Source organism: Pseudophryne corroboree, chromosome 1 (assembly GCF_028390025.1).
Source record: "Pseudophryne corroboree isolate aPseCor3 chromosome 1, aPseCor3.hap2, whole genome shotgun sequence".
Classification (NCBI taxonomy): Eukaryota; Metazoa; Chordata; class Amphibia; order Anura; family Myobatrachidae; genus Pseudophryne; species Pseudophryne corroboree.
The window spans coordinates 520,493,398-520,510,919 of record NC_086444.1 but is presented as its reverse complement, the minus strand read 5'-3'; the positions used below and the strand labels follow the sequence as shown (position 1 = coordinate 520,510,919).

Genomic DNA, 17,522 nt, shown 5'->3' with positions numbered 1-17,522 from the left:
GTAGTATATGTGCCTGGGTTACACCCGGAGAGAACAGTAGTATATGCGCCTGGGTTATGTTAGCTTAAAGTTTTATTACTATATTGTGTTATAATAATCAAATGGATAAATACACATATAGGAGATGTTTTTATGTTAAATAAAGAAGTGAGTTCTAAGTAAGGGCTGAATATGTTATAAGCCTCACTATATGAAACAGATTTAATGAACTGTATTGAGCTTAGAGATGGTCAGCAAACTTCTCTGTACTATATTTATCTATATGAAGTAAGGGACAGCTGAAGATAGCAGTATAAGTACAAAGTTAAGAATATACTCTGTTGGTAGGGAGAAACATCTATAGAAAGTGTGTGATGTAACTTGTTGTAAAATGAACTGTACACTGCACATTTGCTGATTACCAAAGATGGAAAGAACATATGTTATACTGAGTGTGCCCCCACCTTCGGGGACAGTAATGTGAGCTGACCACCATGACTAATATGTACAATGTGCCTTATATATTCTCTGAAGAAACTACAGTAAATAGATTACCTATGAGGCATACGGCTGTGTGTCTTTTTGGGTTCTCTCAGCAATACATTATGACCTGATATCCAGAAGTGACATGATACTTGAAGGAAACTGGACAACATGCTACCTAGACAGCATTAGCGATATCATTTAATGAGGGCTCGTCACGGAATGACTAACACAAGGAAAGGCATCTAATGAGAAGTTTTCTGTGGTGGAAGTAAAATTGTTCTCACGGACTCTGATTTCACATTGGGTGAGTAAAACGATTGTAAAAACAGTCATATTTTTACTCAGAATCAGATTCCATGAGTATGATTTTTAGTACATTATAGAAAACAATGTGCATTTATGTTTTTCCCTTGAACTGTCATTAGAAAGAAACCCAAGTATCTTGTCACAGCCTAGATTACTTAAATTATGTTGTTTTGCGCAGCTAAAAAAGTATTGCTTGTTGTAATCTAAGGCAGATACAGGTGTATTGCTTGCGCAGCTAAAGTTTATTGCTTAAGTTAAAGTACATTGCTTGTTGCAGCTACAGTATAAAGATAAGGCGTAAGGCATATTGCAGTTGTTGTCATATGTTTGTATGTCATATGTTTGTATGAAAGTTGGGTCAGCCATTTACGGGACCTGAATGATAGCTAGAATTTGTGGTATGCTGACCAACAGTTGACGCCATAAATGAACAGCTTACTGTCTTGTCTGTGTCATGTAAACTGTCTGTTTTAAGATAACAAGAAACGGTGTAAAGTGTATAAAGGAGGTTGGTCCATAAGGTCATCAAAGACGGCCCTTGGCACGCGCAACCGTAGGCTTGTCCTGTCACCTGTCAATGGAAGCACCTGGGTGATCATATGAGACACAAACCTTAACTTGCCTGCACCATTGATAAAACCATTGTTTCATGTTGTACAAAGTCTAAAGTGGCTAAATGACTGAATCTTTGTCTATGTCTTATAAGCGCATGCGCCCACAGAACAATTGAAATTGTGTACAAAGGCGTACCAAGTTTGCAATTGTGTGCGGTACAAAGGTGTACCAAGGTTAATTATTTTGCAGTATTTACCCAGTGTTTTTTGCAACATAGATAGCAAATCAGAATAGGAAAGGCGTTTTAACAGAATTTGCTAGTATAGTGGGATATCATTTGAATGCTCAATTGTTGTCAGTGCAGAGAAATGAATAATTGACTTAGTGATCATTATAGCAGACTAGCAGTGTGCACAGCAAGTTCTCAGACATTAGTAAATAGTGAATATGGTGTTTTAAATTACATGCATTGTAGATGTGGTAGGTTAAAACCAGACAAGTTAAGTTAATTTACAGTAGAAACAAAAATAGGCTAAAGGTTTGTGTCCAAACTAAACTTATAACCAGTAATACACAGATACTTCTCGTTCAAGGACATATCCCTCTTCACCGCAGGTGGATTCGGCCACACCCAGAGGGCTTAATTACCCCAATGGGAGGGAAAGGGAGTAGAATGAAGCGCTCACCTATAAAGACACCTATAGGCATTGTAGTGGAACGTGAGGGAAAGAGAGGAATTAAGCGAATAAACGCTATCCTGAAAAGAGCTAATTTTCCAAAAGAAGGAATATTAGATACTCAGGCTTGGAAAAGGTTCCAGGCCACAGATGGTCACTGGTTACAAAAGAAAGGTTATTTGGACACTGTAAATATATGGCTTATTGTTTCACAAGAACTTGAAGATGAGAGAAGATTTAAACAAGATGATTGTATGTCTAATGTAATACCACCACCCTATGTTCCAATAACATGTAATGCTATTTATAATGATGGGAATGTGGAAGGGGGGTCAGCCCCCTCAGCAGTATCAATGCACACAGAGCTAAAGTCACCAGCTGTTACAGGGAGCTTATATCCCTCACTGATATCAATGCATGCAGAATCAAAGACACATGATAAAGCAGGAGTTTTAACTCCTTCAGCAATATATGCAGAACAAATGACACCTAAAAAAACGTTATGTAAATACTTTAAGTTATGAAAAAAATCCAGAAGGTACACTGGTTCTTAGGGATGTTATCCACTACCCTGAAAGAAAGTGTATTTATTGTGGGAGATGTGTTCCGGAGGGAAGTGAAAAATGTTTCTTTTGTGGTAACTGGGTAGAGCCAAATTCAGGACCATGTGAATCACAAAATGTTAATGATGGAGTAAATGTTAAACCAAAAACCCCAGGGATATTTAGGAGGTTGTGGAACTTTGCTAGTAGTCCTAACAGAGATCCAAGAGGAATATCTTGTAAAAATTATAATGTAATGCCTGTTAGAGTTAGTAGTCATGCTAATCCCAGACATACAACTAATTTGTTACCTAATGATGACGGATACATTGCAGAATATGTGGAACAGGAACAGTATATACCATGGTTCCCCTCAGACATTATGCGAATTGTAAATGAGTTACCAAATATCAGAAAAAGCCCAGCAGAATTTGAAAAAAAGATTAAACAAGTGTATCTTGTGTATAGACCATGTTGGGTTGATTTAGAACAGATTCTTAGAGCGTCTATAGGAATAGGTGAATATAATATGCTTCTTGCCATAGCTGCTCAGGAGGCAGATGGTGATAGAGGGAAAATTGAGAATGCTCCCCTTGAAGCCAACCGCTATACTATGGCTTCAGGCTCACAACTGTTGTATAGAGTACAAGTCAGATGTCAGCAAATCAGAGACACTGCACCAGCTGAGCCTGATCTGATACAGAAAAACCTCAGCATAAGGGAGTATTATGACAGACTTTCTGTCAAACAAGAGAATGAAGGTTTTCCCATTGCAGAGCCTAATAATGCCAGATTGTTCAAGACTAGATTCCTTAATGGACTTAGACCTGAATACAGGCAGCAGTTGTATGCTGTCAGACCAGAAGCAAATTTGATGAACATTACCTCATTAGTAGAAGTCCTAGAAGGAATTCAGGACAATGAAAGAGGAAAACAGGATAAAAAAACATCCAAAACGCCAGCTGTTACTATACATGTGGTACAGGCTGCCCAGTCTAACACCAAGACACATAAGGTCCAAAACCAAGGTAGAGGTGTTAATAACTCCAGGCCCTACACTACAAGGGATGTACAAGGTGAAGACATGACTGGTAAATGTTTTTGGTGCAAGATTACAGGTCATCAGAAGAAAGATTGCAGAAAATACCGTGCGTGGCTGAAGTCTAAGGATGGTGTTCCAGCTTTCACAGTAGAACGGGAATGACAGATTCCTGCTCCGGGGTCCACCTGCTCAAGCAACACCTACACTGACCCCATTAAAGGTACTGTTATGCTTACTCTACCTACAGGAAACACCCTGGAATGCCTTTTGGACACTGGAGCAGCAGTCACTGTACTTAAGAAAACTGATGTCCCAAAAGAACTTTTAACCAATCACTATGTTAATGGGACAGGACTGGGAGGACGGCCCCTCCCTCTTCAAAGAAGTAAGCCAACTTCTCTCTTTATAAATGATGAACTTACACCTGTACCCATTGAATTTCTGACTTCACCTACATGCCCAGTAAATTTGTTGGGAGCTGATATCCTTAGCATCATGCAAGCTACTATTCAGTATACTCCACAAGGAATCAAGTACACCAGCAATATTCCAGCTATTATGAAGCCTAACATTGAAGCAGCAATTGAAGTTTACCTACTGCAAGAAACTGCCAAGTCAAGCTCAGAACTAACCCTCCCAGAATGGGTTACTTCTCAAGTTCCAGACAGACTATGGTCAAAAGGAAAGATGGATACTGGACTACTACGAGTTCAACCTGTCCACCTACAGCTCAAGCCTGGAACCATACCTGTCTCAATCAGACAGTATCCTCTCACCCCAGCACAAACTGAAGCTATTACAAAGCAAATCCAAGCCTTTCAAGAGAATGGGATCATTGTCCAGTGTAGATCCCCATGGAATACTCCATTGTTTCCTGTGAAAAAGAAAGGTCAAGGTCAAGGTCAAAGTCAAAGTCAAAGTCAAGGTCAAGGTCAAGGTCAAGGTCAAAGTCAAGGTCAAGGTCAAGGTCAAAGTCAAGGTCAAGATGAAGCACAAGAAGTACAATATAGACTTGTTCATGATCTAAGAGAAGTCAACAAGAGACTGGTGATCAATTCTCCGATTGTGCCAAATCCTCATACCTTGCTGAACCAGATCCCACCTTCAGGGGCCTGGTTTACGGTAATTGATTTGACCAACGCATATTTTTCCGTACCGATCACTAAAGAATCACAGGCAATGCTAGCCTTCACCCATGATGGAAGACAGTACTGTTGGACCAGACTTCCACAAGGAGGAGCAACCAGTCCATCAGATTACACCGAAGCAATGTCACTCATCTTACAAGCTTGGAGACCAGTGTTTCCAGAAAACACCCAGCTCATACAGTATGTAGATGATCTACTGCTATCCACAAGCACAGAAGACCAATGTAAACAAGAGACTGTATCACTGTTGAAATTTTTGGAAGAACAAAACTGCAGAGCTTCCAAAGCAAAGCTTCAACTATGCCAGAAGAAGGTCATCTTCCTTGGTCACTGTATCTCACAAGGAGCCAGACACCTTACTGAAGAAAGGAAACGGCTTATTCTACAAACCAAAGTACCAAAGACTATTAAACAGACCAGATCATTCCTAGGTCTTGTTGGGTACTGCAGAGAATGGATACCACATGCTTCTATCTACATGCAAGTTTTGTATGACAGTACAAAGAAAGATGCTCCAATCTACACCACAGAACAAGTTGAAGAAGCAGTTCAGAACCTTAAGACTGCCATAGCATCTCCACCGGCTTTGGGTCTGCCAGACTACACCAAGCCATTTACTCTTTATTGCCATGAGGAAAGAGGTCATGCACTTGGAGTCATTACACAGACGCATGGAAGCAAGCAACGACCAGTGGCTTATCTTTCAAGCAAACTGGACAACATTATCCAAGGAGCACCCACCTGCATCAGAGCAGTTGCAGCAACAGCAGTCCTCAAACAGAAATGCATAGACATTGTGCTTAATCATGAACTGATCATTCAGGTACCACATGCGGTGACTGAAATACTACAGCAAGCCAGAACTAAGCACTTATCAGCTGCAAGACTCACCAAGTATGAAGTAGCTCTACTAAGTGCCACAAATGTCACCATTAAAAGATGCACTACCCTCAACCCAGCAACTCTACTACCAGCCCTATTGCAGGAAGAAGGAGCAGAGTATGAATCTCTAGATTCAAAAGGAGGGAGAAGAGAGACATATAATATCTCTAGCAATGGTACCCAGAATAACCAGGATGATGAGGACCACATGAACTATGGGAATGCAGAAAGTGATGAAAATATTCACAATACAAATTTTTCTCATGACTGCATGGCTCTAATGGAACAAGAGACTCAACTGTTACCTCATGTCACAGACACAGCCCTTCCTGATGCCCAGCACAACCTCTATGTGGATGGATCAAGATACTATGATAATGGAACTCCATATACAGGGTATGCTGTTACAACAGAGACTGATATCATTGACTCAGGAAGCTTACCAGCACAGCTATCAGCACAAGCTGCAGAACTAATAGCTCTCACTAAAGCTCTGGAGTATGCAGAAAACACAACAGCTAATGTATACACAGACTCCAGATATGCTTGGGGAATTACGCAAGATTATGGCCAGATTTGGAAAAGCAGAGACTTCAAGACAGTTACAGGAAAACAGATACAGCATGCAGATCTGATAAAGAAACTATTTGAAGCTCTGGACAAGCCAATCAAAGTAGCCATCATAAAAATCCAAGCACACACCAAGAACCAAACTAAAGAAACAAGAGGAAATAACTTGGCGGATGCCGAAGCAAAGAGAGCAGCTAAAAGCTCTGACAAATCAGAAGTACAAATAATGCTAGCTGAAGATGAAACTCAGAACCCAGCACACATGGCTGATCTACAGCAACTCATCATTTTCCAGAATCAAGCAGGTCCCTTAGAAAAAGCCACATGGCTAAAGAAGGGAGCCATACAAGACCAAGATACAGGACTCTGGAAAACAGAAGATAAGACATGTTTGCCAAGAGTACTATATTCAGCTATGTGCCAAGTAAGCCATGGTATCACACATGCAGGAAAAGATCAAATGACAAGACAAGTCAACCAAAAATGGATAGCCCCAGGATTCCAAGGGGCAGCAGAGAAGCACACACAAGCATGTTGGATATGTGGAATTTCAAATCCAGGAAGTAGAACCAAGACTCCAGCAGGAGCCATTCCAAAAGCCAATATGCCATTTCAGAGACTACAGATAGACTATATTCAGATGCCAACTCAAGGCCCGTTCCAGTTTGTACTAGTTTGTGTCGATACCTTCTCCAAATGGGTAGAGGCCTTCCCAGTAGCCAAAGCCACAGCAAAGAATACAGCAAAGAAAATATTGACTGAAATAGTATGCAGGTATGGAGTACCGGAAGTGATTGAATCAGATAGAGGAAGTCACTTCACAGGAGCAGTCATGACTCATATCATGGAGGACATGGGCATACAACAGGCCTTCCACACGGCCTACCGTCCACAGGCAAGTGGACCAGAAAAGAATATGAACTATAGCATCAAGGCAAAGCTCATGAAGGCTATGCAAGACACAGGGAAGGGATGGGTTGACTGTTTGCCTTTGGCACTATTTAGTCTTAGAACTGCACCTAACAAAAAGTCAGGTTATTCACCATATGAAATCTTGTTTGGTAGTATACCTAAGATAGGATGTTATTATCCACAGGAATTGCAGCATAAACATGGTGATTTAACTGCTTATGTGAAAAATCTAACTGAGAGACTAACCCATCTTCATGTTGTAGCACATGATTCCCTTCCAGATTCTACAGCAGATCAGAATCCACATCATCTCCAGCCAGGAGATTGGGTGTACCTGAAGAGACATGTGAGGAAATCTCTAGAGCCCAGATATGATGGTCCATTCCAGGTGTTAATAACCACACCAACATCTGTAAAATTGAAGGACAGAGCGGCTTGGGTACATGCATCACACTGCAAACTTTTGAAAGTTAAGTTTGGATAAAAAAAAAAAAAAATGTACATTCTTTTGTATTAAATTTTAGAAAAAGGTCAATTGAAAAAGAAATAGTGGAAAAACATATACAAGAGATAGAAGATGCAAAGCTGACTTATGCCAACAAACATAATATCCCTGATACACTAGAGGGTGAATGGGGTTGGCTGTCATGGCTGAATCCAGTTTCATGGTTCAGTGGAATTAAAGGATGGATTGTAGGAATCCTAATGTTTTTGTTAAAAGCAGTTGGAATTGCAATTATATTATATTTGTGTTTTAAGATGCTGCTTTGTTGTTTTTCAGTTTGCCAGAAACGAGTAAAAGATGCTTTGGACACCTCCAAATATAGATCAATACAGAAGCGTCTAGCGAAGCAGGTCCAACAACAGTCTGCCCTAATGGATATGAATCAAAGGTCTACCAACCAAAGCCAAGACAAAGACACCAATTTTGTGACAAATAGGGTGTAGCTTCCTACCTGTAGGGAGATAGGTAGCCATCAGTATCATTAGAGTAGACTGTTATTGCATAGACTTGTTAAGAATGTGCTAGATAAACCTGTAATCTTTGATTTATTATAAAAAGTAGGGAAAATGTTAGCTTAAAGTTTTATTACTATATTGTGTTATAATAATCAAATGGATAAATACACATATAGGAGATGTTTTTATGTTAAATAAAGAAGTGAGTTCTAAGTAAGGGCTGAATATGTTATAAGCCTCACTATATGAAACAGATTTAATGAACTGTATTGAGCTTAGAGATGGTCAGCAAACTTCTCTGTACTATATTTATCTATATGAAGTAAGGGACAGCTGAAGATAGCAGTATAAGTACAAAGTTAAGAATATACTCTGTTGGTAGGGAGAAACATCTATAGAAAGTGTGTGATGTAACTTGTTGTAAAATGAACTGTACACTGCACATTTGCTGATTACCAAAGATGGAAAGAACATATGTTATACTGAGTGTGCCCCCACCTTCGGGGACAGTAATGTGAGCTGACCACCATGACTAATATGTACAATGTGCCTTATATATTCTCTGAAGAAACTACAGTAAATAGATTACCTATGAGGCATACGGCTGTGTGTCTTTTTGGGTTCTCTCAGCAATACATTATGACCTGATATCCAGAAGTGACATGATACTTGAAGGAAACTGGACAACATGCTACCTAGACAGCATTAGCGATATCAGTTACACCGGGAGAGAACAGTAGTATATGTGCATGGTTTACATTGGGAGAGAACAGTGGTATATGCAACTGGGTTACACCGGGAGAGAGCAGTAGTATATGTGCCTGGGTTACACCGGGAGAGAACAGTGGTATATGCGCCTGGGTTACACAGGGAGAGAACAGTAGTATATGCGACTGGGTTACACCAGGAGAGAACAGTAGTATATGTGCATGGGTTACACCAGGAGAGAACAGTAGTATATGTGCCTGGGTTACACCATGAGAGAGCAGTAGTATGGGTTACACCGGGAGAGAACAGTGGTATATGTGCATGGGTTACATTGGGAGAGAACAGTGGTATATGCGCCTGGGTTACACCGGGAGAGAGCAGTAGTATATGCGACTGGGTTACACCAGGAGAGAACAGTAGTATATGTGCATGGGTTACACCGGGAGAGAACAGTAATATATGTGCCTGGGTTACATTGGAAGAGAACAGTAGTATATGTGCCTGGGTTACATTGGGAGAGAACAGTAGTATATGTGCCTGGGTTACATTGGGAGAGAACAGTAGTATATGTGCCTGGGTTACACCCGGAGAGAACAGTAGTATATGTTCCTGGGATTACACCAAGAGAGAGCAGTAGTATATGTGCCTGGGTTACACCAAGAGAGTGCAATAGTATATGTGCCTGGGATGACACCAAGAGAGAGCAGTAGTATATGTGCCTGGGTTACACCAGGAGAGAACAGTAGTATATATGCCTGGGTGTTACTCCACACAGGGTGCTGGACTCACAGGTGTGTACCCAGCATATGCACAATTTCTGCTCAGATAACACTGACAATTGTTCCTAGCAAGCAATATTTCAAAAATAAATGTGTACTCACAGGTCAAGCACCAGGGGCCGCATGTCTAGGCCACCCTGCCTGCTATAGTGAGGGGCCAAAACACAAAAGGGGGAAAGAAAACTCCTTGGGTGAAGGCACAACTTATTTACTAATGTAAAATCCTTTATTATAATACGTTTGAAAAAGACATATATTACACTTATTGACAAACGCCCTGGCTTTGTTAGGTTATTAATATAATTAAGATTTTTATATATAATAGTGGTCTCCACTCGGAAAAAAATTATCAATGAAATTCCAAAATGGTTGTGACAGCTTGTGTGACTGCTACAGTGTTCAGTCAGTCACCATCTGGAGAAATCATAGATACACAAGTATAGTTTTGCGAGAAAACCGTTTTGAACAATTAGACATATTTGCAGGAATATTTCTACTAGGAAAAATCCTAAAGCATCTTTTGGGATCCACACTCTTATATAGTGATTCCCAGTGCTTAAAGTGGTCCTAGAGAGGTGGTGGAACTCACCCCCCTCTCCACGGTGCCCATGTAATAAAGGTATTGCGCGCGCCTACGGCGCGCGCAGCAAAAAGGGGGGGTGGCCTCAAAAAGGGGGCGTGGTCACACAATAGTAATAATGCCCACAGTAGTAGTACCCAAGTGGAAATTTTGAAGTGGGGGTATGGAAAAGTGAAGGGTGCAATTATGTGCGCGCCGAAGGCGCGCCCACTCCTGACAAGGGGGCGTGGCCACGCAAAAGGGGGCGTGCCCTTCAGTGTAGTTTACCACACCATATACCCCTTATACACATTATGCACCACAATAGTAGGACCCCTTTCACATTATACCTCACAGTATGAGCCGAAATTCACATTTATACCACACAGTATGAGCCACATTCATATTACACCACACAGTATGAGCCAAATTCACATTACACCACACAGTATGAGCCAAATTCACATTAAACCACACGGTATGAGCCGAAATTCACATTACACCACACAGTATGAGCCGAAATTCACATTATAGCACACGGTATGAGCCGAAATTCACATTATAGCACATGGTATGAGCCGAAATTCACATTATAGAGTGACAGAGTGACAGGGAGAGTGACAGCAGGGACATGGAAAGTGACAGCAAGGGAATACAGTAGGGACTAGGGAGAGAGAAAGGCAGCAGGTTAGATTACCTGTTTAGCAGCGGCGGTGGTCTGCGGTGCTGTGGATGAGTAGGCTGTGGTAGGCGTGACGTGGAGGAGGCTGTGGGCCTTGGAGATAGTGCGGAGGAGGAGGCTGTGGGTGCGCAGAGGTCCGAGGGCGGGGCGGCAGAAGAGGCGGCAGATCCGCTGCAGCTGGGAGTCTGGAACCTGGGCTTCCAGTGCGGCGGCGATGGTAGGGGTGGAGCGACGGAGGGCGGACCGGGAACGCAGCTTCTTTGTCGGCCCATACAGTAATGCCCCCAGCAGTAGCACCCCTTATACAATGCCCACAGTAGTAGTGCCCCTTATGCAATGCCCCCAACAGTAGTGCCCCTTATGAAGTGCCCCCTTTACAATGCCCTCATTAGCTGTGCACCCCATCAGTAATGCCCTTAATGGTAATGCCCCTGTGTAGTATTGCCCCTAGTCGTTTAGCCCCTGTAGTTTAGCCCCAGTAGTCACGCCCATACTGGTAATGCCCCTGCAGTTATGACCCCAGCAATTTACTCCCCCCCCCCCCTTTAGTTTAGCCTCTGAGTGGTAATGCCCCCAGTAGTTTTGCCCTCATGTAGTTTGCCCCATGTAGTTTATCCCCCAGTGGTAATGCCCCCTGCAGTTGTGCCCCCAGTTGTTTAGCCCCTGTAGTTTAGCCCCCATGAAGTTTGCCAAAGTTAGTAATGTCCCCAGTAGTTTGCCCCCTTGTAGTTATACCCCCAGTAGTTTAGCTCCTGTAATTATGCCCCCTTGTAGTTTAGCCCCTAGTAGTAATGCTGCCAGTAGTTTGCCCCTTTGTAGCTTGCCCCCTTGTAGTAATGCCCCCAGTAGTTTGCCCCTTGTAGTTTGCCCCAGCAGTAAAGCCCCCCAGTAGTTTGCCCCCAGTACTAAAGCCCCCCAGTAGTTTGCCCCTCTGTAGTTTGCCCCAGTAGTAAAGCCCCCCAGTAGTTTGCCCCTCTGTAGTTTGCCCCAGTAGTAAAGCCCCCCAGTAGTTTTGCCCCTCTGTAGTTTGCCCCAGTAGTAGAGCCCCCCAGTAGTAAAAGCCCCCCCCCCTAACTAGCCCCCAGTAGAAACGCCGCTAGTGGTACACATATAGGAGGGAGGGGGGGGGGAGCACCATACTTACCAAGCCCCGCTCCCGCCGCAGTCCTCTCTCGCCGCCCGCTCCTCGGCACTATGGGAGAGACATCATGACGTCTCTCCCATAGCGCGCACTGACAGAGCCGGAAGCCGGAGCTCCGGCTGCCGCTGCGGAGAGGGAGAGGGGCGCCCGCTGGTAACGCGATCTCAGCGGGCGCCCGGCATCTCCCTGCAGCGCCGCCCGGGACATCGGGTTAGGTGAGCCGGGGGAGGCGGAACTGCGTTCTGTCTCCTGGTGGAACTGACGGAACGCAGTTCCGCCCCGTTCCGGCTCACTTTAACCCCTGGTGATTCCAATAAACCTCCACATATTCAAACAATCTTTAAATACCTTAAATTTCCATGAGAAGTAAATAGTTGCACATTTACCTAAAACATATAATTATGCTAATCGAGATTTTAGGTAAACATATTGTATTTCAGGCAGGGTATTCAAGAATATGTGGTAAGACAAGTATTGATCTCTCCAAGGTTATATACTGCAGCCTTACTGTATATCATTAAAGCTGTTGCCAAATGTATAACTTCTCTGAAGCAAAGATTCAATAAACAAAAAACAATGGGGATAATTCAGAGTTGATCGTGGATGTGCTAAATGTAGCACATCTACGATCAGTTACTCTGACATGCGGGGGGACGCCCAGCCCAGGACTAGTCTACCCCGCATGTCAGGCGCTGCCCCCCCCCCCCACAGGTACAAAAGCATCGCATGGCGGTGATGCTTTTGTACCTGGCAAGTAGCTCCCTACCTGTGCAGCTTCTGCGCGCTGGCAGGGAGCTACCTGCCACGTTCTGGGTCGCAGCTTTTGCATGTGACGTCTTGCAGTTGCCACGCCCCCTTCCCCGATAGCTGGACATGCCTCCGTTGTCCGGACCGCGTCCTGCCAACGTCCCCTCCCGTCCCACGACCGCCTCTGCAGAGGTGATCGCAGCCAGTGAGATGCTGATAGCATCTCACTGGGCTCCTGGGGTGCGCACACGCAGTGCGGCTGCTGCGCACGCGCACTCCACAAAGTCATTCAGACTGCGATCGCTGCCATGATGCAGCCAGAATTACTCCCAATGTGTCTATTTGTGCCTCTCAGTGAGTTCAAGAACTGACACTACAGGCAGATTGAAACAGTGATTGTTAATTGTATCTAGTTAAGGATGCTGGTTACACTGGCCCTCATTCCGAGTCGTTCGCTCGGTATTTTTCATCGCATCGCAGTGAAATTCCGCTTAGTGCGCATGCGCAATATTCGCACTGCGACTGCGCCAAGTATCTTTGCTATGAAGAAAGTATTTTTACTCACGGCTTTCTCATCGCTCCGGCGAACGTAATGTGATTGACAGGAAATGGGTGTTACTGGGCGGAAACACGGCGTTTTATGGGCGTGTGGCTGAAAACGCAACCGTTTCCGGAAAAAACGCAGGAGTGGCCGGAGAAACGGGGGAGTGGTTGGGCGAAAGCTGGGTGTGTTTGTGACGTCAAACCTGGAACGACAAGCACTGAACTGATCGCACAGGCAGAGTAAGTCTGAAGCTACTCTGAAACTGCTAAGTAGTTAGTAATCGCAATATTGCGAATACATCGGTCGCAATTTTAAGATGCTAAGATACACTCCCAGTAGGCGGCGGCTTAGCCTGAGCAACTCTGCTAAATTCGCCTTGCGACCGATCAACTCGGAATGAGGGCCCCTGTTTCCGACTTTGCTCAAAGAAGTGAAGTTTGAAATGAGACCTCAGAAAGAGGATAGTGAGTAGCTACTGTGTACATGTGTCATATGCATTGATGTAAATGAGCGCACTCAGAACCCCCTCTGGTGAATATAACAGCCAAGACAGATTGGCAGAGAGGGAATTTTGCAGGGGATGCAGTCAATATACCGGCTGTTGGGGTCATGGCATTCAGGAGACCGTCGCCGGAATCTCGACAGCCAGTGGAATACCAACGACCAGAATCCTGACAAATGCTCGGTATTCCCACACAGTTGGTGGGTCCACGCTACCAACCGAGTGGCAACAGAACCTGTGGCGAGCGAATGCGTGGAAAGCGCAGCGAGCCCATGAGGGGACTCGCTGCCGGGATTCCAGCAGACAGGATGCCACTGTCAGTATAGTGACAGCCGGCATCCTGTGTGACGGGATATCATATGTGTTCTTTTTGCAGGGTGAGCGGTGCTTACCTTCTGCTGTTTCTCTTACTTGTGTGCACAAGTATAGGATAGGGCAAAAGTGAGAGTGATACTTTCGCACCTGAACTGCAAAGTACAGGCTGCTTCTGCAGTCGGAGAGACACCAGTTGCAGGGTTGTGGTGTCTTCTGATGAGAGAGCAGTGACTGGATACAAAAGTGGGATCTTACTTATCAGGTCACTGGTGGATCTAAGATGCACTGGTCCCGCTGTGTGCTCATCTCGTGTGTGCCTTATATGCAGAAATACGCTTTTTTTTGCAAGTACATTTCTTTTGCAGTTTATTCCCATTTTACTTCCAATTGTGCATCGTCCTCGATACATACACACATAAACCACCCTACACCAGATTATAATTCTGATGTGTCAGTCTCCTGAATTAACAACCTTGACTTTTTCAAACACAGAATAAAATGGACTCAAATTATTAGGCAGCCCACCCCCAAGCCAGAGACATCTGACATGACAAGTGATGCACCCACAGTGAGCTCAATTAATACTTTGTGTATAATGGTGACACCATTTCTTACTGTACCTGCAATATAAGCATAGGTAAAGCCATATAAAACAAGGAAGCTGAGTGACTACACAAATTATTCCTGACATGGACAGATGTCACCAAGCGATGCTGATAATTAGAGATGAGCGGGTTCGGTTTCTCTGAATCCGAACCCGCCAGAACTTCATGTTTTTTTTCACGGGTCCGAGCGACTCGGATCTTCCCGCCTTGCTCGGTTAACCCGAGCGCGCCCGAACGTCATCATGACGCTGTCGGATTCTCGCGAGGCTCGGATTCTATCGCGAGACTCGGATTCTATATAAGGAGCCGCGCGTCGCCGCCATTTTCACACGTGCATTGAGATTGATAGGGAGAGGACGTGGCTGGCGTCCTCTCCGTTTAGACACTTGATTTACTAATTTTGGGGAGCATTAGGAGTACTCAGTAGTGTACAGTGCAGAGTTTTGCTGATAGTGACCAGTGACCACCACTTTTATTTATAATCCGTTCTCTGCCTGAAAAAAGCGATACACAGCACACAGTGACTCAGTCACATACCATATCTGTGTGCACTGCTCAGGCTCAGGCCAGTGTGCTGCATCATCTATTATCTATATATAATATTATATATCTGTCTGACTGCTCAGCTCACACAGCTTATAATTGTGGGGGAGACTGGGGAGCACTACTGCAGTGCCAGTTATAGGTTATAGCAGGAGCCAGGAGTACATAATAAATTATATAGTGAGTGACCACCAGACACACAGTGCAGTTTATTTAATATATCCGTTCTCTGCCTGAAAAAAGCGATACACACAGTGACTCAGTCAGTCACATACCATATCTGTGTGCACTGCTCAGGCTCAGGCCAGTGTGCTGCATCATCTATATATATTATATATCTGTCTGACTGCTCAGCTCACACAGCTTATAATTGTGGGGGAGACTGGGGAGCACTACTGCAGTGCCAGTTATAGGTTATAGCAGGAGCCAGGAGTACATAATATTATATTAAAATTAAACAGTGCACACTTTTGCTGCAGGAGTGCCACTGCCAGTGTGACTAGTGACCAGTGACCTGACCACCAGTATATAATATTAGTAGTATACTATCTCTTTATCAACCAGTCTATATATTAGCAGCAGACACAGTACAGTGCGGTAGTTCACGGCTGTGGCTACCTCTGTGTCGGCACTCGGCAGCCCGTCCATAATTGTATATACCACCTAACCGTGGTTTTTTTTTCTTTCTTTATACATACATACTAGTTACGAGTATACTATCTCTTTATCAACCAGTCTATATATTAGCAGCAGACACAGTACAGTGCGGTAGTTCACGGCTGTGGCTACCTCTGTGTCGGCACTCGGCAGCCCGTCCATAATTGTATATACCACCTAACCGTGGTTTTTTTTTCTTTCTTTATACATACATACTAGTTACGAGTATACTATCTCTTTATCAACCAGTCTATATATTAGCAGCAGACACAGTACAGTGCGGTAGTTCACTGCTGTGGCTACCTCTGTGTCGGCACTCGGCAGCCCGTCCATAATTGTATATACCACCTAACCGTGGTTTTTTTTTCTTTCTTTATACATACATACTAGTTACGAGTATACTATCTCTTTATCAACCAGTCTATATATTAGCAGCAGACACAGTACAGTGCGGTAGTTCACGGCTGTGGCTACCTCTGTGTCGGCACTCGGGTCGCTAATCTTACTCACACAGCTACCTCATTGCGCCTCTTTTTTTCTTTGCGTCATGTGCTGTTTGGGGAGGGTTTTTTGGAAGGGACATCCTGCGTGACACTGCAGTGCCACTCCTAGATGGGCCCGGTGTTTGTGTCGGCCACTAGGGTCGCTTATCTTACTCACACAGCGACCTCGGTGCAAATTTTAGGACTAAAAATAATATTGTGAGGTGTGAGGTATTCAGAATAGACTGAAAATGAGTGTAAATTATGGTTTTTGAGGTTAATAATACTTTGGGATCAAAATGACCCCCAAATTCTATGATTTAAGCTGTTTTTTAGTGTTTTTTGAAAAAAACACCCGAATCCAAAACACACCCGAATCCGACAAAAAAAATTCGGTGAGGTTTTGCCAAAACGCGTTCGAACCCAAAACACGGCCGCGGAACCGAACCCAAAACCAAAACACAAAACCCGAAAAATTTCAGGCGCTCATCTCTACTGATAATAGGAGGTGGAAGAGCAAAGGGACAGTCTGAGATACAAGGCCTGCGCTAGGGTGTTTGCCGCCTACCTGTGTAAAACCCCACTGGTACTAGGTATGTAAAATTCTGCGGTCACTGTGTATAGTGCATCACACTTACTCTGCCCCGGCTGCTCATGGGTTCAGGCACAGATACCAGAGGGTCCCCTGAATAATCAGGTGTTTAATTACAAGTGCATTGTGGGAGTGGACTACAAGTGTCGGTGCAGCGCATAAAGAATTGGGCGCCAGGCCATCTCATAAACAGAATAAAGTTTATTTTAACATCAAAGCAGGGCTATAGCAGGGATAACGTCTTAACACTCCTCCAGCACAAAAGCATAACGGTTACATTAGATCACATATCAGGGCACCTCCTCCAGCGCATCACTTAATTGCAGCAGCATGAACATGGCGAACAGCATTACGTACCAGGGCATTCTGTGACCAGTAGTGCTACACATACCAGGTTACCGTCTCTCTCTCTGTCATAGCGAGGACTCTTGTCCATGGGGGGCTTCTAATCACGCCGCGTGGCTTCCGACCACTCCCCAGATACCTCTTCTCATGAGACACACCTGTGGCACATTCTTCTCACTGAATCACCCTCTCACTGGATTCTGAGTACTGCTGCTCTCACACTGCGGTGTCTACTTCTGTCAGGTGCCTTGCTGTGGCTGGC

General features: G+C 44.1%; 1 protein-coding gene and 1 long non-coding RNA gene across 2 annotated transcripts in view; one reads left to right on the top strand and one right to left on the bottom strand.

Moving 5' to 3' along the window:
- Positions 1-17,522, bottom strand: part of LOC134912667 (uncharacterized) — a 70,125-nt gene that overhangs the window by 47,558 nt on the left and 5,045 nt on the right. The gene's annotated exons all lie outside the window — the stretch shown is intronic.
- Positions 2,503-4,543, top strand: LOC134896844 (uncharacterized). Its single transcript, XM_063913953.1, has 2 exons — positions 2,503-4,482; positions 4,531-4,543. Exon 1 carries the CDS (start codon positions 2,802-2,804, stop codon positions 3,747-3,749), a length of 948 nt encoding a protein of 315 aa, XP_063770023.1. The 5' UTR covers positions 2,503-2,801; the 3' UTR covers positions 3,750-4,482; positions 4,531-4,543.